General features: G+C 41.5%; 1 protein-coding gene across 1 annotated transcript in view; it reads right to left on the minus strand.

Moving 5' to 3' along the window:
* The window catches only part of cemip (cell migration inducing hyaluronidase 1), a 375,103-nt gene that overhangs the window by 121,612 nt on the left and 228,111 nt on the right, over positions 1-25,380 (minus strand). The window contains exons 14-17 of the mRNA XM_034184142.1: positions 21,959-22,164; positions 15,849-15,918; positions 14,131-14,259; positions 4,375-4,460 (exon numbers count right to left, since the gene is read on the minus strand). Coding sequence (XP_034040033.1) covers positions 4,375-4,460; positions 14,131-14,259; positions 15,849-15,918; positions 21,959-22,164 — 491 coding nt within the window. The remainder of the gene's footprint in view (positions 1-4,374; positions 4,461-14,130; positions 14,260-15,848; positions 15,919-21,958; positions 22,165-25,380) is intronic.

Raw genomic sequence — 25,380 nt, forward strand, 5'->3', positions numbered from 1 at the left:
CAACTGCAAATCAACAGATTATATTAAAAAAAGATGGGAGAAAGATCTAAATATGGATATTTTAGATGAACAGTGGAACAATATGTGTGAATCTGCAATGTCAACTTCTTCCTCAAATTACTGGAGAGAGTTTTGTTGGAAAAGTTTGGTCCGATTTTTCATAACTCCAAAACAACAACAAGGGAGGAACTTGGGTGCTGTTAAGTGTTGGAGAGGTTGCGGGGACAAAGAGGCCAACTACACTCACATTTTCTGGTCCTGTCCAAAAATTACTGGATTTTGGAGTGGTGTTAAAGTGGAAATAGAATGGATTTTGGGTTTAGAATTGCAGCAACCCATTTTGACATTATTGCTAGATCTCCCTGAGGAAATGTCAATAAATGATAGATACTTATGTTGTGAAAGTGTGGTGACACGGACCCACAACAGGGGGCATAAATGAACGGACAATGGAGGAAGTCAAATATGAACACTTTACTGTTGTGAATAGCACAACTCAACACAGCAGATTACAGAATATGTACAAAAATCAATTAACAAAGGTGTCGTGTGGGCAGGCTCGAGGACAGAAGATGTCTGTCCTGAGAAGAACCGGAACCACACGATTTCCTCCGCCACCGAACCTGGAAAATACTGGAGCCGCCAAGTTCCGAGTCCCCAGGTGGCCACCGTCTCCGCGTGTCGGATCTGGTACTGCTGGCGAGGAGCAGAAACAATCAGATGTGGGTGTATGAACACCCAGTAACACTTATGGTGGATATTCCACCTCCACCTCTCATTCAGAAAGCTGGCACGTAAGCGTAAGTGTACTTATCAAATGTTGGGGTGAGAAGGCGTCAGTCCCAACTCAGCCTCAGCTACAAGCACTCACAGAAACCCAACTGCAAAAGTAGCACAAGCAAAAATATTGTCTGTAACGGACAATCACAACGGCTGAGAATTTACCTCCTTAGGTAGATGATATCTCGGCAACGAGGTGGAGATGACGTCTGGTCTTTATGGAGTGAGATGATGAAGTGTAGATGGGTGACAGCTGTCAAGAGATAATGAGTGACAGCTGTCACCCCCGGCTGTGTCCGTGGCGGCAGCGCCCTCTCGTGCCTGAAGCCCGCACTTCAGGCAGGGCACCCTCTGGTGGTGGGCCAGCAGTACCTCTTCTTCTGGCGGCCCACACAACATTTAAAATCTTTGGTGCTGCAGCCAAAAAAACAATTACCCAAAAATGGCTTCTGCCAGACCCTCCAAAGCTGGAGGACTGGCTGAAAAGAGTTGAAGAAACTCATAAAATGGAGAGATTAACATTTATGCTCAGACTGCAGCCAGATCTTTATGTAACAAAGTGGGGGAAATGGACTAAATTTACAGGAAACTGATGTGTGGCTGGTCTCAAGTTCCCTCTGAATATTAAATTCATTGCTGCTCTTAAAATTGTTTTGAATATGATCATGTTTATACCTGTTTATGTTTAATGCTTATTATAGGACTGAATTTGATTTTAGTAGCCGACTGTTATATTGTTATATTGTTATTGTTATATTGTTTTGTGGTGTGTGTATAATTAAGTGAAAAATTCAATAAAAACTAATTGTCAGACTGTAGAGTTATATTACAGAAATATAATATAAAAGAGTTGTATCCATAATATAACTCTATGGGATGAGCCATAGAGTTATAGAAATATAACATAAAAGTTACATCTATAATATAACTCTATTGGGCAATCCATAGTGTTATATTATAGAAATATAAGAGTTATATCTAGAATATAAGTCTATGACTCAGCTATAGAGTTATATTATAGAAATATAATATAAAAAGTTTATAATATAACTCTATATGGCGTGATGCTATTGTAGATTATAAGTATGCACTACTGGCTACAAAGTGGGCCTATTACTCTGATTTGATCAATAAAAACAAACATAACTTAAAGTTTTTGTTTGACACAGTAGCATTTCTCATTCATGGACAGCAACCTGTTAGCCGTTCTCCCTTCTCAGCACAGGACTTCTTGGATTATTTCGAGAAGAAAATAGAAGACATTAGGTTGCGCATATTTCAGCACGCCTTGGCCCAACCACTGCTCCCTGCTATGGAGGTGATTGCTCCATTGAGGTGTTACCTAGATTTACAGAATTTAATAGTATTTCATCAGACATGGTGGTGAAACCCATGGTGTCTACTAAAGCACAACCTGTTTATTTGATCCTATACCAACTAAACTGTTTAAGGATCTGTGGCCCATTCTTGGGTTGACTGTGCTGGAAATTATTAATCTGTCATTAACCTCTGGATCAGTTCCTAAATGTTTTAAATTGGCAGTGATTAAACCATTACTTAAGAAATCTAGACTTGACCCTAGTGTATTGAAAAATTATAGGCCGATATCAAATCTATCATTCTGTTCTAAAATTCTGGAAAAAGTGGTTTCACGGCAGCTCATGGACCACCTTACTGAGAATAATCTTTTTGAGCCACTGCAGTCTGCTTTTAGAAAATATCACTCCACAGAGATAGCACTCACTGAAGTAATGAATGGAGTCGGACACCACTATGGTTTTGGTGCTGTTAGAGTTGTTAGTGGTGTGTATGATACCGTGGATCATCATATTTTGCTTGATAGGTTGGAGAATCTCTTTGGGATTACTGGAAGTGCCCTTAGTGACATGAGATTCGGGGTTCCATGGGGGTCCGTTTTAGGCCCCCTGCTTTTCTCCATTTATGTAGCACCCCTTGGGCTTATACTGTGGCATTTTGGGATTGCCTTTCATTGTTATGATGATGATACTCAGCTGTATATGCTGATAATCACACTCCCATAAAATCTCTTGAGGACTGTCTTGTATCAGTGAGAAGCTGGAGGTCTAGTAAAGTCCTACTTTTACACTATGATAAGACTGAAATGATGGTTCTTGGTCCAGCGAGACATCGGCATCAATTTGACCAGCTGGCGCTCAGCCTGGATTCGTGTGTCATACATCATACGAACAAAGTGAGGAACCTTTGGGTAATTTTTGATCCAACGTTGTCCTTTGACCTCCACATTAGGGATGTTACTAGGACTGCTTTTTTCCATCTGCAAAATATAGCAAGGATCTGCCCCATCCTGTCTGTGGCTGATGCCGAGACCCTGATTCATGCTTTTGTCTCTTCTAGATTGGACTATTGTTAATGTTCTGTTTTCGAGGTTGCTGCAGTCCAGCATTAGGGGTCTTCAGCTGGTTCAGAATGCTGCTGCTAGACTTCTGACAAAAAGCAGGAGGTTTGAACATATTACACCCATTCTGGCATCCTTGCACTGGCTTCCTGTCTCTGTGAGAGCAGATTTTAAGGTCTTGTTATGAACCTATAAGATTGTCCATGAACTGGCGCCTTGCCTTTTTATCTGGCCGACCTGGTGAAACCCTACATGCCGGCCTGGGTTTTGCGGTCGCAGGATGCAGGACTATTATGTGTTCCCAGGGTGAAGAAGAAGTCGGCAGGTTAAAGAGCTTTTTCTGATCGTGCACCTACTCTGTGGAACAGTCTTCCTGCGTCCGCGAGACAATCTTGAAATTGAAATTATATGTAACTCTACAACATAACAGTGAATATAAGTCATATATATAACTCATAGATATAATTCTTATAGATATAACTCTTTTATATTTTATTTCTATAATATAACTGTATGGGCAGAGCCCGACTCTTACAAAGCATTGGTTCATTTCGCTTCGTTTGCAGAGCTGATTAGACTCTTATTAAGCAGTGCTTCATATCGATTCGCTTACAGCAGAGAGAGGTGTCAGATTGGTTTTGTTTAAGTGTTGAAGCCGTAAAGCCATTAAATCCTTCATTCATAATGAAGGATTTAATGAACCAGCACAACACTTAACAATTAACAGAATACATAGACAATTATTTATTGTTTCAGTTGTCCCAGAATCCTTTGTGCTCCTGTGGTGTCACTGTGATGAAGATAAAATCGCTCCTCATAAAATTTGAACACGGAAAATGAAGTGGACCCATTTTAACCTAACCTGCAGGAGGGAAAGTCTTTGCTTTGTGGTCTTGTAGCAGCAGGTGGAGCTCGAGCTGCTTGATGCTGCTCCAGGTTTTTATTTATTTTCTTATTTAAGTGATGAACTCACAAGCTGCGGTTTAGTTCACACAGCTGTCTTTTGTAGGTTTTGACACCAATGACGCTTCACATCTGTCATGTTCATCCACACGGTTTAAGCACAAATCTGTGAATACGATTCATCATCATAAGATGACCGTAAACATTTATCTCATCTTGTCGCGTTTTGCTTATTTCAATAAACACATTAGTATCAGTGAACAGGTTCCACACACAGAATTTAAACATGGCACTTTAGCCTTGACTGAATTCACCTGGATCCAACAAGAGACAAGAAGGGTCTCTTGTCCTTGTTGTTGGCCTGGGTGGTCTTCACTCCATTATCAAGGATCATTCCAGCCTGTGACAACAACACATGCATGTAATCAGTAACAATAAAAATAATCATAATTATCAGGATTTAAGGAGTGTCCTGACACACACACACACACACACACACACACACACACACACACACACACACACACACACACACACACACACACACACACACACACACACAGAGGGATGGGTATCGATAAGATTTTATCGATATCATTACCATTAGGATCGATACCATTATCGATTCCGCTTATCGATCCGATTCTTTATCGATTCCCTTATCGATACCTCTTGTGAATTGTTTTGTGTACTAAAAGTAGGCTTTACAGTTTTTCTCTGTCAGCGGGTCAAAGAGCTTTTTCTTATTGTGCACCCGTTCTGTGGAACGGTCTTCCTGCGACCGTGAGGCAGTCGGAGTCCGTGAACATTTTTAAGTCAAGACTTAAAGACTATTTTTATTCTCTTTCTTATGAAACTTCTGTTTTTAATTATGTATTTGAATTTTTTAATTTATTTATTTTAATTTTTATGTTGAACTGTTCTATGTGAGGCACCTTGAGACAGCATTTGTTGTGATTTGGCGCTTTATAAGCTGATTAAATTGAAATTGAACTGAAATTGAACATTTTATTGAGTCTTAAAGTAAATAAATATGAAATTGGTCACTGGATCCTTAAACTTTGGACATAATAAACTCTAGATGGTGGATCTCTGGACATAAATAGAAATAATCAAAATCTGTATTTTTTGTCAAAAGCATTTCCTTTCAGACATTATTTGTCAAAAGGCAGCCAGGCACCCCAGCCATACAACAATTATTGGCATGAATGTCTTTCCATACATCTGAGCTGAGCTGTTGCAGCTGGCTGTGCTGCATGTCAGGATGTAATTCATAAAGAATGCAGGGCGTCTCATTTTGGGAGGAAAAAAAATGTTTTAGTCGATTGTAGTTTCTTGTCTGTATTACAATGTTTGTAAGAGGTGACTTGCCGTTTCTGAAGAGCAGCGAATCAAAGAACCAACGAGCTAGAGAATCAAAGCATTGCTTCATTGGTCCACGCTTCAAAGTGGTGTCGCACTGCAGAAATGGTTGATTACAGAGCTGCTACAGGGTCTGTAATCAACGTAGAGGAATGATCATTTTCCCGACAAACACCCTCAAAAACAACGGCTGCTCTGAAGGACCAATAAGGGAATCATTAACCACAAGGCTATTGATATCGGTGGATCGAATCATTTCTTATAAATACTCGAAAAGAACCGGTTCTCGATACCCAACCCTACACACACACACACACACACACACACACTTTGCGTCAGTATATTGCGGGTTGTTCGCCCTGACAAATCATATCTTGTCGTGGGGTGTTCCAGGAGGAAGACATATTTTTGATGACAGCGTCATTTCTCTCTGAGGGTGTGTGGAACTATCCGCTTCACTTTGGCATTATCAGGGGACATTCATCTATGTTTTGGATATGGTTACAGGACCCAAGACAGAGGCCGCTGAGTGGCCATATTCTGTGAGGGCTACAGATGCAGGAAGGAACAGATTGATCCAAAGAGGGTGGGCCACAAACAGAAACTACAAGTCCAGGTTTAAAAAATATTCAGAGGTGTCTATGGCTTAGGGTTCATGCAAAAAGGTCAATTCAATCCTTTATCTCTGAAATAAAAACCTGATTCACTTTAAACTTTCTCAAATTAAACAGTAGCAAAACTGAGGTTCTCCAGTTTTTCTCTCATTCTTGATTAATTCCACTGGTTCACCTTCCCCCAAGGTTAAGAGTCTGGGTGTCATCCCTGACAGCACACTATCCTTTCAGTCCCATATTAAAAACATCACTAGGTCTGTCTACTTCCATCTACGAAACATTAATCGTCTTCACCTCTCCCTTACCCCTCACACTGCTGCCATCCTCATCCATAGTCTCGTTACTTCCCGTCTGGATTATTGTAATTCTCTCCGCTTCGGTCTCCCTCACAAATGCCTCCATAAACTTCAACTGCTCCAGAATTTAGCTGCCCGTGTCATCATTTGAACCCCCTTGAACCACCACATCACTCCCGTCTTTCAACAGCTTCACAACTCAAAACACATCTGTTTATGACTGCTCATTACTCCTAGTGCATATTGCTCTGTCTATGTTAGTGATTTTATTGTTGTTTCTTTTATTGGATTTTGAGTTTTACTGTACGGCGTCCTTGAGTGTCAAGAAAGGTGCCTTTAAATGGAATGTATTATTATTATTGTTATTTACTGTTCAGGTTAGAGTTCAAGGGTTTAGGGGTTTAGGTCAAAATGTGACAACTTGGTTATGACACTACTCTCCACAATTTCACTGATACTTACTGGACTGGTAAGCACTGAAAGCCGAGATAGACATGTCCCAACTTGTCCTTTATCACTCCGAAACGGAGGTGTTCCTTTGTCTCGCTTCATCAGCGAATCGGTCTTTACGCGCGAAGCCTCCGCGCGGCTTTCCATGACAAAATCTCATGTTAAAAGTGAAATCTGCCGGAAAATGGCTGATGTCCACTCTTGTGATAACCAGAGAAAGAGCACACGACGGTCTCGTATCCACAGAGCCATCCGTTTAGAAATGGTCCGGCGGCTTGTGCCGCGTCGTCGCAGCTCGGAGCGCGGCGCGCCGAGCATCCTTAAAGGGGTCCTTAAAGCTGTAGTAACAGACCTTATTCTCTGTGAAGCCCATAAAATTTTCACCGAAAGCCAGATAAATTTTTCGAATGGTTTCCAGGTGCCTGTCTCTAACAGCTTCTGAAAAAATTCTGATGGAAAAAAGTCCTTTTCATTCCGCCATTTCCAGACAATGAAAATCCGACGAGGGGGCGGGACCACTCCTTCCCAAGGCGTGCTCACAGGCGAATGACGTCACTGACAGGCGTGGAAAAACTCACGCATGCGCACAAGGGTTCAAGCTTGTCTGACGTAAAAACATATGAATGAAATCCATATAGTTTTTTAAAAAAATAAAAAGGACCGTTACTTTATTGACAGACCTCGTATATTTGCTGTTTTTCTTTGTTTGTTTTTAAATCGAGGGATGTGTTAAATTGAACCTCTGCCCGACACATGAGAACGTGGACATTTTCAAAGAGAAAAACCCTCACTGGGTGAACTGATGACTTATTTCTATAAAATGATTTTCCCCGGGGTTCTGACTTTTTCTGCTGCACTGAAAAATCCTGCTACCTACAGCAGAACCTAACCGAGATATTCTGGCACCACATATGCTAATCACATAAACGTGCACAGGCACATGCATTTATGTTAAAGCCACAAAACTACAAAAATGTCACAGAACCAAGAGGGTGACTGAATGATTTCTGCACAACCAGACAAATGTCAGTAAGTATATTTTTGCCTTTACTTCGTGCAAAGCTCAGTGTTGACACCAGACGGGTGAGGTGCAATGACATGTGACTGAGGCGGCCACCTCACATTTCTCTGAAACCCGCTACAAAGGAGACAGAGTGGACCTATGAAGACATTCTTCAGAATATGCTGACATGCTGTTTTCCCAAGTGTAATCATTTTTATATGCTGCTTTTCAGCATATCAAAGTCAAGAAAAATGTATAAAACATGACTTCATGACTTCCCTCCCTCCTTATCTTTCCTGCTTTTGTGGCGTGTTGTCTGTGAGGCTGCAGCTTTGCTCTTCTGGAAACGACAAAAATGGATCTGTTAAAGTGGTCTCTGAATGCAACTGACACTATTTTTTCTACAAGACCTTCGGGTGCGGAGGACCCGACCTGTCCTGCTGGGACGCATGTGATGGGTTACGTGATGGACTCGTGGAGGAGATGGCAGGTCATGTGCCTTTACATGCTTTCTGTGGAGGACGTTGAAGATGTGTACATATTCGGCTTGGTGGTGACCGGCTTTCTGATGTGTGGAGTGGGGCACTCTGCTGGTTTACCGGAAAATCAAGAAAGTGGAAGCAGCTTTGATTGGTCGTTCCAAGCTGCCCTATATGATTGATTCGATTGGGAAGGCAGTAGCTGCGCAGTCGGCGGGGGTTAACCGCGCGTTGGATGACATCTCTAGGAAGATTGCAGCCCTGGAAACCCGCTATGACCGTCTGTGAAGACCACATTCTACATTTCAGCTGCATTGAGAGCCACTCTGTTCTCAGAACTGTGGAATCTTTCAGGCGTCTGTTAATCTGGCTATTCATTTGGCTTCCCCAAATACAGCTGCACTTCAAGGTCGCTGTGATAAGAAACCTCCTCAGAAGAACAACACTCAAGCCTCGCTCCCTGGTCTTCCCCCCTCCCCTCAGCTTCTCCAGCTCTGACGTGAACTGTGGACTGTCCAGGACTTTCTCAGCCTGCGCAGGGCTGTTCCCTTCCCCCCCCCCAGACTGTCAGACAAGGCCGTCGACGGTGCAGAAACTGGCTGCCTTCCGGAGTGTTCTGATAAACTGGTCCTTTCAAATCTCGGTTGTCGTCCTGTGTCTTTGTTTTGTCTCTGTGATTATTGTTTTTTGTGCTGACGGGATTTTTTTTTTCCTCATTGCCGCTGTGTAATGCAGCGGCTATGAGGGTTTTTTTTTCTTCTCCTTTTCCCTCGTGTTTTGCTTTCATATATATGTTTTATGTACCGGGCCGGCCTATGTGTTGTGTGTTATGTGTGTTGTTTGTTATGGGTCGGTGTTGGTTTGCTCAGCCCTGCTGTTGACCAAGGCAGGGATGTACATCTGGAGCTGGTCCCCGGGCGCCTAATGGCGACCTCTGCTCCTACTGGCAAATAGGATGGGTTAAATGCAGTAGCCACATTTCATTGTGCAGGAAAGTTCTTCTGTTCTGTGCATATGACAATAAAATTGCCTTGATCCTTGAAACATGTTGATTACATACAGAACAACATTGTGTTGTCATCTCCTTTTGATCAGACCAAAGTCCCTGCAACTACTGAATACAATTTATTTATCCAGCACCAAATCCCAACATAAGTCAACCCAAAGAGCTTCACAAGGGTCACGTCAAACCTTCCCCACCCCTGAACCAGCATAAAGGAAAAACTCCTTCACAGGAAAAAACCTCAAGCAGGCCAGACTCAGTGGTGAAACCAAACCACCAACAACAAAACCTGGAATTATTAGAAGATGCACTGACAGAAATGTTTCAGCTTAGTCCAGAGTTCACAGTGACAAACAGTCCAAAAGACAAGCAAGAGGTGAAGACCAGAGTCCCCACCAATAAATCACATAAATCAAGGTCAGGTCAGCCCCCAGTTCTCCGTCAGACCCAATTCATCTTCAACCCACACAAGATGCCCCAAATTGACAAACAGGTTCTGGGGTTCAAAGCCTGCTCTGTAGATTGTGGACATCTCCATGAAAAAGAGTCGCATTTAGACAGGAAGTTACTTCATCCCATGCTGTTCAGTTCCAGTACTTCCATGACCCACCAATCCTACACAGTGTGTCTGTAAATCAGTCAACGTCAAACGCTGCTACCTTCATCCCTCCAGCAGATAAGTAAGTCCCTTCGGCTGCTCCCTTGTCTGCACTCAGGGTCACCACAGTAAATCCAAGGTGGATCTGCATGTTGAATTGACACAAGTTTTACGCCGGATGTCCTTCCTGACGCAACTCCACATTACATGGAGAAATGTGACGGGGTGGGATTTGAACTCGGAACCTTCTGCACTGAAACCAAGCACATTAACCACTTGGCCACCACCCCTCCTTATAATAATAATAATAATAATAATAATAATATCAACTTTATTTATCCCGAAGGAAATTATTTTGCCAGAGTACCGAAACAGTAACAGTGAACAATGTTTTTTGACACATTTGCACAAGATGTTCAATAATATTGCACATAACTCTGAGTAACTCTGAGGAGGAGTTATGCTGCCTGATTGCCACAGGTAGGAAAGACCTCCTGTGGTGTTCTGTGGTGCACCTTGGTGGTCTCATTCTATGGCTAAAGGTGCTCTGACAGGATGTCAGTGCAGCATGCAGGGGATGGGAGGTGTTGTCCCGGATGCTGAGCAGTTTCCTCAACATCCTCCTCTCTCACATCAAATCAAATCAATTTTATTTATATAGCGCAAATCACAACAAACAGTTGCCTCAAGGCGCTTTATATTGTAAGGCAAAAGCCATACAATAATTACAGAAAAACACCAACAGTCAAAACGACCCCCTGTGAGCAAGCACTTGGCGACAGTGGGAAGGAAAAACTCCCTTTAACAGGAAGAAACCTCCAGCGGAACCAGGCTCAGGGAGGGGCAGTCTTCTGCTGGGACTGGTTGGGGCTGAGGGGAGAGAATCAGGAAAAAGACATGCTGTGGAGGGGAGCAGAGATCAATCACTAATGATTAAATGCAGAGTGGTGCATATAGAGCAAAAAGAGAAAGAAACACTCAATGCATCATGGGAACCCCCCAGCAGTCTATAGCAGCATAACTAAGGGATGGTTCAGGGTCACCTGATCCAGCCCTAACTATAAGCTTTAGCAAAAAGGAAAGTTTTAAGCCTAATCTTAAAAGTAGAGAGGGTGTCTGTCTCCCTGATCCGAATTGGGAGCTGGTCCCACAGGAGAGGAGCCTGAAAGCTGAAGGCTCTGCCTCCCATTCTACTCTTAAAAACCCTAGGAACTAGAAGTAAGCCTGCAGTCTGAGAGCGAAGCGCTCTATTGGGGTGATATGGTACTATGAGGTCCCTAAGATAAGATGGGATCTGATTATTCAAAACCTTATAAGTAAGAAGAAGAATTTTAAATTCTATTCTAGAATTAACAGGAAGCCAATGAAGAGAGGCCAATATGGGTGAAATATGCTCTCTCCTTCTAGTCCCTGTCAGTACAGCTGCAGCATTTTGAATTAACTGAAGGCTTTTCAGGGAACTTTTAGGACAACCTGATAATAATGAATTACAATAGTCCAGCCTAGAGGAAATAAATGCATGAATTAGTTTTTCAGCATCACTCTGAGACAAGACCTTTCTAATTTTAGAGATATTGCGCAAATGCAAAAAAAGCAGTCCAACATATTTGCTTAATATGCGCATTGAAGGACATATCCTGATCAAAAATGACTCCAAGATTTCTCACAGTATTACTAGAGGTCAGGGTAATGCCATCCAGAGTAAGGATCTGGTTAGACACTATGTTTCTAAGATTTGTGGGGCCAAGTACAATAACTTCAGTTTTATCTGAATTTAAAAGCAGGAAATTAGAGGTCATCCATGTCTTTTGTCTGTAAGACATTCCTGCAGTTTAACTAATTGGTGTGTGTCCTCTGGCTTCATGGATAGATAAAGCTGGGTATCATCTGGCTAACAATGAAAATTTAAGCAATGCTTTCTAATAATACTGCCTAAGGGAAGCATGTATAAAGTGAATAAAATTGGTCCTAGCACAGAACCTTGTGGAACTCCATAATTAACCTTAGTCTGTGAAGAAGACTCCCCATTTACATGAACAAATTGTAATCTATTAGATAAATATGATTCAAACCACCGCAGCGCAGTGCCTTTAATACCTATGGCATGCTCTAATCTCTGTAATAAAATGTTATGGTCAACAGTATCAAAAGCAGCACTGAGGTCTAACAGGACAAGCACAGAGATGAGTCCACTGTCTGAGGCCATAAGATCATTTGTAACCTTCACTAATGCTGTTTCTGTACTATGATGAATTCTAAAACCTGACTGAAACTCTTCAAATAGACCATTCCTCTGCAGATGATCAGTTAGCTGTTTTACAACTACCATTTCAAGAATTTTTGAGAGAAAAGGAAGGTTGGAGATTGGCCTATAATTACCTAAGATAGCTGGGTCAAGTGATGACTTTTTAAGTAATGGTTTAATTACCGCCACCTAATAATAATAATAATAATAATAATAATAATAATAATAATAATAATAATAATAATACCACGGAGTCAGGCACTTCTGATTTAAGGCTCTCTTTTTCAGAGGAGCTACAGCATCCAAAGTTGTGCTCAATGAGGATGTAAAACTATTGACGAGATAATCTATCTCACTCACAGAGTTTAGGTTGCTACTCTGCACTGTGTTGGTATATGGCATTGGAGAACATAACAAAGAAGGAATCATATCCTTAAACCTATTTACAGCGCTTTCCGAAAGACTTCTACTGTAATGAAATTTATTCCCCACTGCTGGGTAGTCCATTAAAGTAAATGTAAATGTTATTAAGAAATGATAGACAGAAGGGGGTTTTCACGGAATACTGTTAAGTCTTCAATTTCCATACCATAAGTCAGAACAAGATCTAAAGTATGGTTAAAGTGGTGGGTGGACTCATTTACATTTTGAGAGAAGCCAATTGAGTCTAATAATAGATTAAATGCAGTGTTGAGGCTGTCATTCTCAGCATCTATGTGGATGTTAAAATCGCCCACTATAATTATCTTATCTGAGCTAAGCACTAAGTCAGACAAAAGGTCTGAAAATTCACAGAGAATCTCACTGTAACGACCTGGTGGACGATAGATAACAACAAATAAAACTGTTTTTTGGGACTTCCAGTTTGGATGGACAAGACTAAGAGTCAAGCTTTCAAATGAATTAAAGCTCTGTCTGGGTTTTTGATTAATTAATAAGCTGGAGTGGAAGATTGCTGCTAATCCTCCCCCTCGGCCCGTAAGACTACAACTCTGCTCCCTGGTCCCAACCCTGGATAGTCACGGTTTGGAGGATTTAAGAAAATTGGCCAGATTTCTAGAAATGAGAGCTGCTCCATCCAAAGTGGGATGGATGCCGTCTCTCCTAACAAGACCAGGTTTTCCCCAGAAGCTTTGCCAATTATCTATGAAGCCCACCTCATTTTTTGGACACCACTCAGACAGCCAGCAATTCAGGGAGAACATGCGGGTAAACATGTCACTCCCGGTCCGATTGGGGAGGGGCCCAGAGACAACTACAGAGTCCGACATCCACACCTCTGCCACAGACTCCAGTTCAACCCCAGGACAGAGCAAGCTTTCATGATGAGCTTGGTTCCCGCTGGAACTTTTTGCTTGTAGTGAGGGAACACCAGCTACCACATTTTGCCCATGTGGTGTGTTTTTCTGGTCATGATCCAGCATACAGGTGTCTCACTGTTGAAGACCCCAGCAGCTGGAGAAGGTCAAAGAACGTGCGCACATTTCACCTCGCAAAGGACACACCTACATTTCACCTGGCTAAGGACATGCCCACATGTCATCTGGCCAAGGATATGCCCACATTTCACCTGGATAAGGACACATGCACATTTCACCTGGCCAAGGACGCCCACATTTCACCTGGCCAAAGACACGCCTACATTTCACCTGCCCAAGAACATGCCTACATTTCACCTGGCCAAGGACACATCCACGTTCTACCTGGCCAAGGAAGGACACACCCATGTTTCACCTGGCCAAGGATATATCCATGTTTCACGTGGCCAAGGAAGGACACACCCATATTTCACCTGGCTGCAACAGGTAGACGGTCACTCTGGAGAGCTGGGGATGAAGCAGTTATAAGCTCTAAAAAGAAATTAATCCTTCCCCTGGCCTGTCGGGGGCTCCGTGAAAAACAGATTAAATAAAAACAGAGAGGGACTGATTAGAAGATGGCACACTGACCCCTAGAGGCCATGGACAGGATGAGACTGAAGAGCAAAGATGTTTATCTTGATTTGCAGATGGGAACTTACCCTAAAGTTGGAATGTGCTCTGTTGTTGGTGAATCGGCCCATCGGCATGTGCTCAGTGTGTCCGGCTGAGTAGAAGCCCTCAGAGGGTCCGGTGGGAATGTGGTGGAAGATGAACCAGAACCCCGTCTCCTGACACATCAAACACACACAGTCACACATGCTCTGCTGAGCATCACATTAGGATGACAGCTGCATCATTCCCACTCTGTGCGTTGTGTCCAGGGACACAAATGAGAAACGTCATTCCACATGTGCAGCTGAATCAGGCAGCGTTCACCCTGGAGGATCCATCTCAATTCCTCATCACCGCTCTGTCACAGTGAGAGAACCTGAGCGGGCACAGCTCTAATGAACAGTGGTGTCAAAAGTACACACATTTGTTACTTAAGTAGAAGTATAGATACTGCAGTTTAAAAACACTGGTAAAAGTTGAATTATCAACTTGACCTCTTTACTCAAGTAAAAGTGAAAAAGTATGTGCTCCAAAACCTACTTAAAGTATAAAAGTATAAAGTAACCTTTAAAAAAAAAAAAAAAAAGGTAGATGCCACTATATGAATTGAAAGCTTAATTTAAAAACTGATTCGTTCTACATGTGGCCCAAGACCCAAAACCCAAAATTACCCCCCAACACCACCTGCACAAAAATGTTTCAATTCCAGAAGCTCTGAAATGCAATCTGGGACTATTCCAGACAATAAACTGCAGTGAGTGTAACATCCATTTAGTCAAAAAAAAAAAAAAAAAAAAAAAAAACACACAACTTTCCTTATTCAAATTCATTCCAGTAGTATTCTGCTAGGATGCAGCAGTTTTCTAGTTTGGCAGATAGTTCTAGAGGAAATCACTGAAGAAATTAACACATTGAAAATATAGTTTGACTGAAACAAACTGTCATTAAATAAGACAGGGATGAAGTGGAGGTGTAAGAGTCACTAGGTGTTCACAGGAAACATTTATTTATGTATGTATGTATTTATTTATGTATGTTCATTGTTAGTTGCTTTTATATTTTTTCCTGTTGTGTTTCTATTCAGGTTCTTTTTCCCTCTTTCTCTAAAATTGTATATAATAATCATTAGAGTATTAATATATAAATAAATTTAAGAAATATTACAATTTGAAAACAAATGCACCCGAACGTGATGAGAGCTGCAATTGCTTAATGCTAACTTTTAACATTGAAAATGCCATAGACATGCTAACGCGTTAGTGTCGCTCCCGTTTTTAAGTTATAAAATACATCTGTCAACTGTTTCAGAAGAACATAACAGGTCGGTTTAACATAGAAAAGGTAAATAATACTCACAGAAGTATGCTCTTTAGAGTTTTAGCAGGGGAAAATTAAGCGAAAGAAAGAAAGAATAAACGAAGCAATAGGTCGAAGCATTGCTTCAATCTGCAAACCACTGCTTCGATTGGTTCATGGTTCAAAGCAAAGCCGTGCTGCAGAAAAGTTGATTACAGGCACACATGACGTGAAATATATATATAAACATTAAACTGAAGCCAAGAGTAACGAGGCTGTTTGTTTTAAAAATGTAAGGAATAGAAAGTACAGATACTTGAGTGAAAATGTAATGAGTAGAAGTCAGAAGTAGGCAGAAAAATAAGTAATGGAGTAAAGTATAGATACCTAAAAAGTGTACTTAAGTACAGTAACAAAGTATTTGTACTTCGTTACTTGACACCTCTGCTAATGAAACATCCACACTCACCTCAGAGCCTGCAGCTGCACAGTTCATCAGGTTGTTGTTGGGGTTGGCGATCCAGAAAGTGGAAGTGGCGCTATGAGAGAAACAGGAGAACAGAGATCAAGCCTTGGATTTCCCATAAATAGTTTCAGCGTGAAACAGGTGCAAAATGATCAGTGTCTATTAAACCTCAATTTATTCCACAGTCAGTAATGATGTTCTACATTCATGTGGGAGGTCCTGCAACTTATACCCCCCCCAAAAAACAAAAAGAATCACAGTTTCTATACGGAAAGACGCCAGGAATCAAAGCACGAAACAAAATAAACTCCAATCAAAAAGAATAAATGTCAACAATAATAAAAAATACATACTGTAACAACAACACACAAAAATCCAAATGAAAGAGCTGATAAACCAGAAAACACGGTGCTTCTTGATATGCAATTTCCTTCATATATTACACTGATCGATAATTAACAATTTAATAATTTGTGAATATTTAGATATGCAACATATGAGCATTATAGCAAAAACAAGTACCTTAAAAGCAGTGGTGGGCACAGCTAACCAAAAAGTTAGCTTTGATAACTGCTAATCCGCTAACTGGAAAGTTAACTTTTATAATGCTAAACCGATAAAACATTTAGCAGAAACTACAGCTAACTGCTACCAACTAACTTTTAGTATTGACTCAGTACGCTGTTGGCTAAGCCGGTTTCAAGTGCTGAAAACAAACAATGAGCCAGAGCTTCTGTCTTATGCACCTGGCCTGTGACAAAAAAGCCTCATTTACTTTCAACATGCATTGACTCAGACAGTGGACAGGAGACATGAATCACAAAGCACATTTCACTTATGGTTTCATTTAAAAACACTAATTCCGGAGAGGTTATTGACATTAACGGCAACTTTGTCATTTTTACAAAGTGAAAATATGATATCGCACATATCATTTAAAGTAACGCGCTAATTCTGAAGGTTTGAGCTTTCAAAGGCACACATACCAAAAGGCATCATGGGAAATTAAAATGATCTCCACTCATCACTCCCCGCCATCAAAATGCATAGAACAGTGCCATCTACTGGATGGGGAGTGTGAATACCAACTGTGACTTGTGTGTCGTATTCAGGAGGATATTTGGAACATTTGTTTTAGCAAGTCTCTGCAGCAGTGTCTTAAAAATGTTATGAAAGGCATAAAAAGTTAAATTTTGGTCGTATGATGTTCATTTTCAATTGTCTTCATGTGGTTTCTCAGAGTTCACACTCCCATCCATTAGATGGCAGTGCTCTATGCATTTTGACAGGTGGGGGGGGGGGGGGGGTGATGAGTTGAGATCTCAAGCACTGGACACAAGCGAGATGACAATTTGATTGAGCTAACTGACAGTGCTAATTCTTGTAACACACACACAAACAAAATCCACTCCGCTGTAAGTACTCTGGATGCATCAAGAGCTGTTCAGATGAAAGGATGAAAAGCTGAAAAGCTGATGTGATTTTTGGCTGGACTGAGGAACTACACAAAGTCTTTTTATGGACGTTCGAAGTCAGTGCACAGCATCATTGGCTACACGTCACAATTTGGACTTTAGCAGCAGTGGAACACCAAAATGCAAGTCCCTTTTCTGTTGTTTATAAATTAATAAAATATCACATGGCAAGTCTATCAAATGACAAATCTATTTTAGCTGTTATATAAAACAAATAATGAATGTTTTTACATTCTTTCAGTGGAATGAATATTTAATTTGGTGAAAGCTGGAACAAACCATTCAACTCGGCTTTGATTCGTTGAATGGTATGTTCCAGCTTTCACCTCAGGAAATATTCGCACCATTGAACTCATAAACATTCATTATTTGTATACTCACTGTCAGCAAAAAGAATGTTAGTGGACTGAAAGTTATCAGCACTAAATTTAACGGAAACTAAGTGGTCCGCTGATGGTTTTCAAAGTTAGCTGATCTAAGATAAGCTGAGCTAAGCTAATCTGTTTCCTAATTAGTGGTTAGCGGATTAGTGGAACTGTACCCCTGCTTAAAAGGAAAATCCTTGAGGATCTCACCAAACAACACTAACTATTTAAAAATGTTAAGAAATATGTTTTGCAGTCACATATGCACTTGACAAATTTAATTTTAATTACTAATTTTAATTATGAGCACATTAATGTAGCCATGATCAGCATGTGATAACTGACTCATCTTTCTTACTAGTCTAGTCTTTTCTTTATAAGCTGTCCACTACTTGGAGTCCATTTTTGCTGGATTAAGGAGGTATCTGTCTTCAGTTAACAAAATCTTATTATTATCCACAAAATGTTTGTCTGTAACTATGATGGTGTTTGGTTGCTTCCCTGTAATAGTTTGAGTAAGCAGATTCTCGCTCTTAGCGCCATCTTCGGTCTCCATGTTGAAAAAAAATCCTTACTGACTACCGTCTAAACTCCACCAACGCCATTTCTGGCTCGTCCATTTCCCCTGACTCATTGCAGTTTGACCAGAAAACACAAAGGTTCAATGTGTTCGACATGCACCACAATCTACTCACTGCAAGAACACTTTTAACAGACTGTTCGCAATCAGTCAGGACAGAGACCCTCACTCCTCAGTACTGACACTCAGCACCGGAGACCCACAGGTTGTATGTTGGGTCCTTTGCTCTACATGCTGTACACAGCACACAATACAAACACAATTGTTATGACTGTGTTTGAGGAAATTCATTTTGGTTAGTGGCATGTAGCAGTAGGTAGGGTTTAGACAGGTTCAAAGAAGGGCCAGTGTTGATGAAACACCGGTGGGGGGTGTCTGACTCATCAGCCTATATTAGTCATATGTACGAGGGCTGTCAATAAAGTAACGGTCCTTTTTATTTTTTTCAAAAACTATATGGATTTCATTCATATGTTTTTACGTCAGACATGCTTGAACCCTCGTGCGCATGCGTGAGTTTTTCCACGCCTGTCTGTGACGTCATTCGCCTGTGAGCACTCCTTGTGGGAGGAGTCATCCAGCCCCTCGTCGGAATTCCTTTGTCTGAGAAGTTGCTGAGAGACTGGCGCGTTGTTTGATCAAAATTTTTTCTAAACCTGTGAGACACATCGAAGTGGACACGGTTCGAAAAATTAAGCTGGTTTTCAGTGAAAATTTTAACGGCTGATGAGAGATTTTGAGGTGATTCTGTCGCTTTAAGGACTTTTCACGGTGCGAGACGTCGCGCAGCGCTCTCAGGCGGCGTCATCAGCCTGTTCAAGCTGAAAACCTCCACATTTCAGGCTCTATTGAACCAGGACGTCGTGAGAGAACAGAGAAGTTTCAGAAGAAGTCGGTTTCAGCATTTTATCCGGATATTCCACTGTTAAAGGAGATTTTTTTAATGAAAGACGTGCGGACGGATCTGCGCGTCGGGACGCAGCCGACGCGGTGCGGCGGCACAGGAAAAACACCTCCGTGTTGATAACCATTTGTAAAATCCAGGAGGCTTTTGATGGCTTTCAGTGGAGTGAGTATATGAGAAATTGTTTAACAGGCAGGACATGTTCCAACTTGTCCTTAAGGCTTTCAACAGAGGTGTTTTTCCTGTGGCGGTGCGTCGCAGCGGCTGCGTCCCGACGCGCGGACCCGTCCGCACGTCTTTCATTAAAAAAATCTCCTTTAACAGTGGAATATCCGGATAAAATGCTGAAACCGACTTCTTCTGAAACTTCTCTGTTCTCTCACGACGTCCTGGATCAATAGAACCTGAAATGTGGAGGTTTTCAGCTTGAACAGGCTGATGACGCCGCCTGAGAGCACTGCGCGACGTCTCGCACCGTGAAAAGTCCTTAAAGCGACAGTCTCACCTCAAAATCTCTCATCAGCCGTTAAAATTTTCACTGAAAACCAGCTTAATTTTTCGAACCGTGTCCACTTCGATGTGTCTCACAGGTTTAGAAAAAATTTTGATCAAACAACGCGCCAGTCTCTCAGCAACTTCTCAGACAAAGGAATTCCGACGAGGGGCTGGATGACTCCTCCCACAAGGAGTGCTCACAGGCGAATGACGTCACCGACAGGCGTGGAAAAACTCACGCATGCGCACGAGGGTTCAAGCATGTCTGACGTAAAAACATATGAATGAAATCCATATAGTTTTTGAAAAAAATAAAAAGGACCGTTACTTTATTGACAGCCCTCGTATAGTCATATGTAAAGTCCATTAAATGATGCCTACAGCCTTTGCATGGCACTAATCCTCATCATGAGTTAAAGACAGTGACAAATTTCAGCCTGTGGAAAAGGAGTTTTCCACTGTTTATGTCCTAGCATGTAAGCATATATGTTGTTGTGCCTTAAATTAATCCATGGCTCTGAATGCATATTAAAATTGTCATGATTTTGGCCTGATCAGGGTGTTGCCCCTCCCCCTTCTGTTGTCTTCTTTCTGCCCCAGCTTTGATTTATTAGTAGTTTATTTTCATCTTGGTTTATTCTCTGTTATGTTTTACATTGTCATTTTGTTTTCTTTGTTACCATTTACTTTGGCCATTCATTCTGTTTTGGTTTTCTTTAGTCAGTTGTGTTTTCATTTTTTGTTCATTAATTTATCACTTGTTTATCTAGTTCCCCTCATTTGTAATATATGTTGTGCTGTAATGTCAGGATTTGTTTTCTGTTATTGTTTAGTCACTTTCTTTTACTGCCTTGTTTTCTTAAGTCAGTTTCTGTTTAATTTAGTTTTAGTATTTATCTCTATTTTGTCATGTAGTTTTCATTAGATTATCACTTGTTTATTTTGCTATTGTGATCAGTTTAGTTTTGCTTTAGTATTCATGCTCCATGTTTCCCGATCAGTTCTCATGTAGTTTCTTTTGCTCTCATGTTCATGCCTCCTTCTAGTTCTCATCATAGTTATATTCTGTTAGCTCGGTTCATAGTTCCCTGTTTTCCCTCACACCCATCCGATTATGTTCTCACTTCACATCTCTGCACCTGCCTCATGTCTTTGTCTTTCACTTTGTATCTGTCCGCTCTGTGTTTTCTTTCACTCACATTCTTGGCACTTGCTCACACATCTTTGTATCCTACATCACTTCACTTTGTGCACTCTCTTCCTCTCCATCTTGCACAGTGTTTAATCTTTGTTCACTATCCACGCTCCCTTTCTAGATTGTTCCTCACATGCACCTTGTTAACTCCTGTCCTATTTAACCACCTCCCAGCCACCACTTCCACACCAGTTTGTCGTCATTTGTACACATCCTAGCTCTTGTTTCCTGTCCTGTTTTGCCTTACTGTGTTTTTTGAAATCTGCTCTGTGTTTTTGACTACGCCTTTCTGCCTCATCCCTGAATACTGTGATTGCTCGTGCCTCAAACCCCTGCTTTATTATGACTGCATATTTGCCTAGCCCTGTTTGTACCTTTGCTCTGCTGACTGACAACCTGTGTACTGAACTTGAGCCTGAATTGAAGATGACTACTTCTGTTACACCTAAGCCTGGTCTGGGAGTCTGCATAATGTGTGTTTTTCTCTGACACTCTTCACACGGGGCACTTTCATCTATTTGTCTTTTTTTACTTTTCATGTACTCCTCCTCTCAGTCAGTGTTGTTCCTCCAACCTCACTGTGCTGTGAACGTACACGCCTCTGTGGCACAGAGATAGTCACTGTAACATACCAAAATAAACCCGAGTCACACGAGTCAGCAAGCGTACTCTGAACATGTTCAGGTACACTGTACGACTGATTTTCAACCCACCCTACATCACTTACATACATTTTTTGAGTGACAGCCAAGCAAATGTGGCATTTACACATGCAATGTTTTGTCCTGAATCTGTGGCAGGGCGGTCATTACCCTGGTGTGACTCTGAGGATTAGGGTTAAAGCAGTGGGCTTATTAGTATTTGTGTAAAATTCTCAGTGAGTGTTTAGTCAAGCTGTGCTGATGTCCAGAATTTTGTTTGGGGGTCTCTGTGATAAGCTCACTGTCATAAACAACGTGGTTATTTATGCCGTGCTTTCAGTAAATAAATGATAAATGCAGCATTTGTGCCACACAGTGAGTAGCCTAACATTCCCCTAAACAGTCTTCAAGATGACGCGGTAGCTGAAGGTGCAGGCACATGGGTGCATGTGTGTTACCTGCAGTCTTGGCGTGGGTTGGCCACGTAGCCTGGATACACCCCCTCAGTGATGTGGCGACACATGTTACTGTCTCGGTCTGACGGCAGCAGGGTTCCAGCTCGGACCAGCAGACCCAGACAGTGGTCAAAGGTGTTCCTCTCTTCTGGACCATCCTCGGTGAAGAAGCAGTGGCCCAGTGTGTCGTAGCCCACCACATCCTTCACCTGTTGACAAAAAAAAATCACTGATCAATTAGATCACAGATCTGTCAATGTGGAACACACTAAAGGAGACCCCTCAGTCACGTCAAACTCAAACATGAAGCTTGAATACCCTGGATTTGAAGTAGGCGTGAAGACCCACAAGCAGGCCTGGTGACAGAGTGCCTGGACCTGCTGCTGGCACACTGCTTCACACTCGTGCTGTTTTTGTCTGGAGTGCTGTAGAATATTTCTCACCCTCCTTGCTGATGGTCTGGATAAGAGATTCATTCAAGATTGGTCTAGCTGCCAAGAGTATCAACCTACTTGATGCACAATGGGCTGAGAGGGGTCCAGAGGACATGTGAAGTGGGGTGGTGGGGCTGACCTCTCTGAAGGATTTATCCCAGTTTGATAACTGGTGGCTTTTGTGATCATCAAGCCTTTCTTGGTGCATGGGTGGCTGTTTGCCAGTAGATTCTGCCCATGCAGTCTGTTTTCCTGGTATGGCACTACCAGAGGCTTGGGAGGTCATGAAAAAGGGTTGGTGTTGACTGCAGAATCTTCAATTCCTGGCTTGTTTGGTGCAATCAATGAAGGAAATTGTAATATCTAAATTGTGCTGGTGAACGTTATGTCATTACCCTACAAAACTCTGTACTTTAGTACTGCAGGGCTGCTGATGCTGGTGGGTGAGCAGGGAGGGTTTTACTCTGGGTCCCACTACACTCCAAGGTGTATTTGAAGAATCTTAAATGCTGTCTTTGGCCTGACTCTGGGGAAAGTTCCAGTGACTGTAGGGAAAGACCTCAAGTACGGATCCTTTCGTGGCATGTAAGACCGACAAGCCAACAATGACATGGGGTATTATCTCTCTAGCTTACTTAGGTTTGTTTCCCGGTAGCTCTGTTCCTTGTCGACTTAGTGGGAGGGTTCCTGGTGTGCTGGCACCTTCGTAACACATCAAGTACATAAGGGTGGTGCAGAGCTGCTGAAGCTGGTGGGTGAGCTGAGATGGTACTACTCTGGATCCGCTCAAAGTTCTGAACATACACAAAACTTTCTGACTAACTCTGCAGACATCAGCTGACAATGAACTTATTTTGCACATGAAAAATTACTTTTGTGGGACTAAAACAAGGTTTAACTGAAAGTAGGTCATTCACCGTGTGACTTGGGCCTATATATACAGTGAGGAAAATAAGTATTTGAACACCCTGCGATTTTGCAAGTTCTCCCAATTAGAAATCATGGAGGGGTCTGAAATTTGCATCTTAGGTGCATGTCCACTGTGAAGGACATAATCTAAAAAAAAAAAAAAAAAATCCAGAAATGACAATGTATGATTTTTTTAAATAATTAATTTGTATGTTACTGCTGCAAATAAGTATTTCAACAACTGTGAAAATCAATGTTAATATTTGGTACAGTACCCTTTGTTTGCAATTACAGAGGTCAAATGATTCCTGTAGTTCTTGACCAAGTTTTCACACACTACAGCAGGGATTTTGGTCCACTCCTCCATACAGATCTTCTCTAGATCTTTCAGGTTTGGAGTTTCAGGTGTCTTTTATACAGGTAACAAGTTCAAACAGGTGCAATTAATACAGGAAAAGAGTGCAGAATAAGAGGGCTTCTTAAAGAAAAATTAACAGGTCTGTGTGAGCCAGAATTCTTGCTGGTTGGTAGGTGTTCAAATACTTATTTGCAGCAGTAACATACAAATAAATTATTAAAAAATCATACATTATGATTTCCGAATTTTATTTTTTTTAGATTATGTCTCTCACAGTGGACATGCACCTAAGATGAAAATTTCAGACCCCTCCATGATTTCTAAGTGGAAGAACTTGCAAAACCGCAGGGTGTTCAAATACTTATTTTCCTCACTGTATATATATATATATATATGTATACTCAACAAAAATATAAACGCAACACTTTTGGTTTTGCTCCCATTTTGTATGAGATTAACTCAACGATCTAAAACTTTTTCCACATACACAATATCACCATTTCCCTCAAATACTGTGCACAAACCAGTCTAAATCTGTGATATTGAGCACTTCTCCTTTGCTGAGATAATCCATCCCACCTCACAGGTGTGCCATACCAAGATGCTGATTAGACACCATGATTAGTGCACAGGTGTGCCTTAGACTGCCCACAATAAAAGGCCACTCTGAAAGGTGCAGTTTTGTTTTATTGGGGGGGGATACCAGTCAGTATCTGGTGTGATCACCATTTGCCTCATGCAGTGCAACACATCTCCTTCACATCATCCGTGAAGAGAACACCTCTCCAACGTGCCAAACGGCAGCAAATGTGAGCATTTGCCCACTCAAATCGGTTACAACGACCAACTGGAGTCAGGTCAAGACCCCGATGAGGACGACGAGCATGCAGATGAGCTTCCCTGAGACAGTTTCTGACAGTTTGTGCAGAAATTCTTTGGTTATGCAAACCGATTGTTCCAGCAGCTGTCCGAGTGGCTGGTCTCAGACGATCTTGGAGGTGAACATGCTGGATGTGGAGGTCCTGGGCTGGTGTGGTTACATGTGGTCTGCGGTTGTGAGGCTGGTTGGATGTACTGCCAAATTCTCTGAAACGCCTTTGGAGACGGCTTATGGTAGAGAAATGAACATTCAATACACGAGCAACAGTTCTGGTTGACATTCCCGAGCTTAGAAACTAGTGTTGTTTGAGATTTATTGAGCCATGAACTCCAAATCTGTGAATATCTTTCTCACTTTAATGCAGTCCACAGCACATCTGAATGATTATGATGAGGTGTTACATCTATAATAAACATAATTTTACAGATACATTATCTAACTCATAAGAAGATATGAAAATGCAACTGTTTTACCAGTCCATTACTATATATATATATATATATATATATATATATATATATATATATATGAATAATTACCTTTGAAAATATTCCAGATTCGTTCTCCGCCGCACAACATGCACAAGACTAACTTCAGCTGTAAAATATTTCTTTGTGATTCTGGGAACGATGAGAGATGGTTTCATCAGCCAAATTCTGAGAGTAAATGCATCATCTGCTACAAAATTGTTATTTTATTACATTTTTATATATCGTGACATCAAGCAGGACAAAAGTGGGTCGCATTGGCACATTGAATTGCACTCTGCAAGTATCAAGGTGGCTTTAGTGTTAAAAGTTTACACAGATCTGATATGTTCCAGCTTCCAAAATCTGCAGACATA

This window comes from Thalassophryne amazonica, chromosome 2 (genome assembly GCF_902500255.1).
Source record: "Thalassophryne amazonica chromosome 2, fThaAma1.1, whole genome shotgun sequence".
NCBI lineage: Eukaryota > Metazoa > Chordata > Actinopteri > Batrachoidiformes > Batrachoididae > Thalassophryne > Thalassophryne amazonica.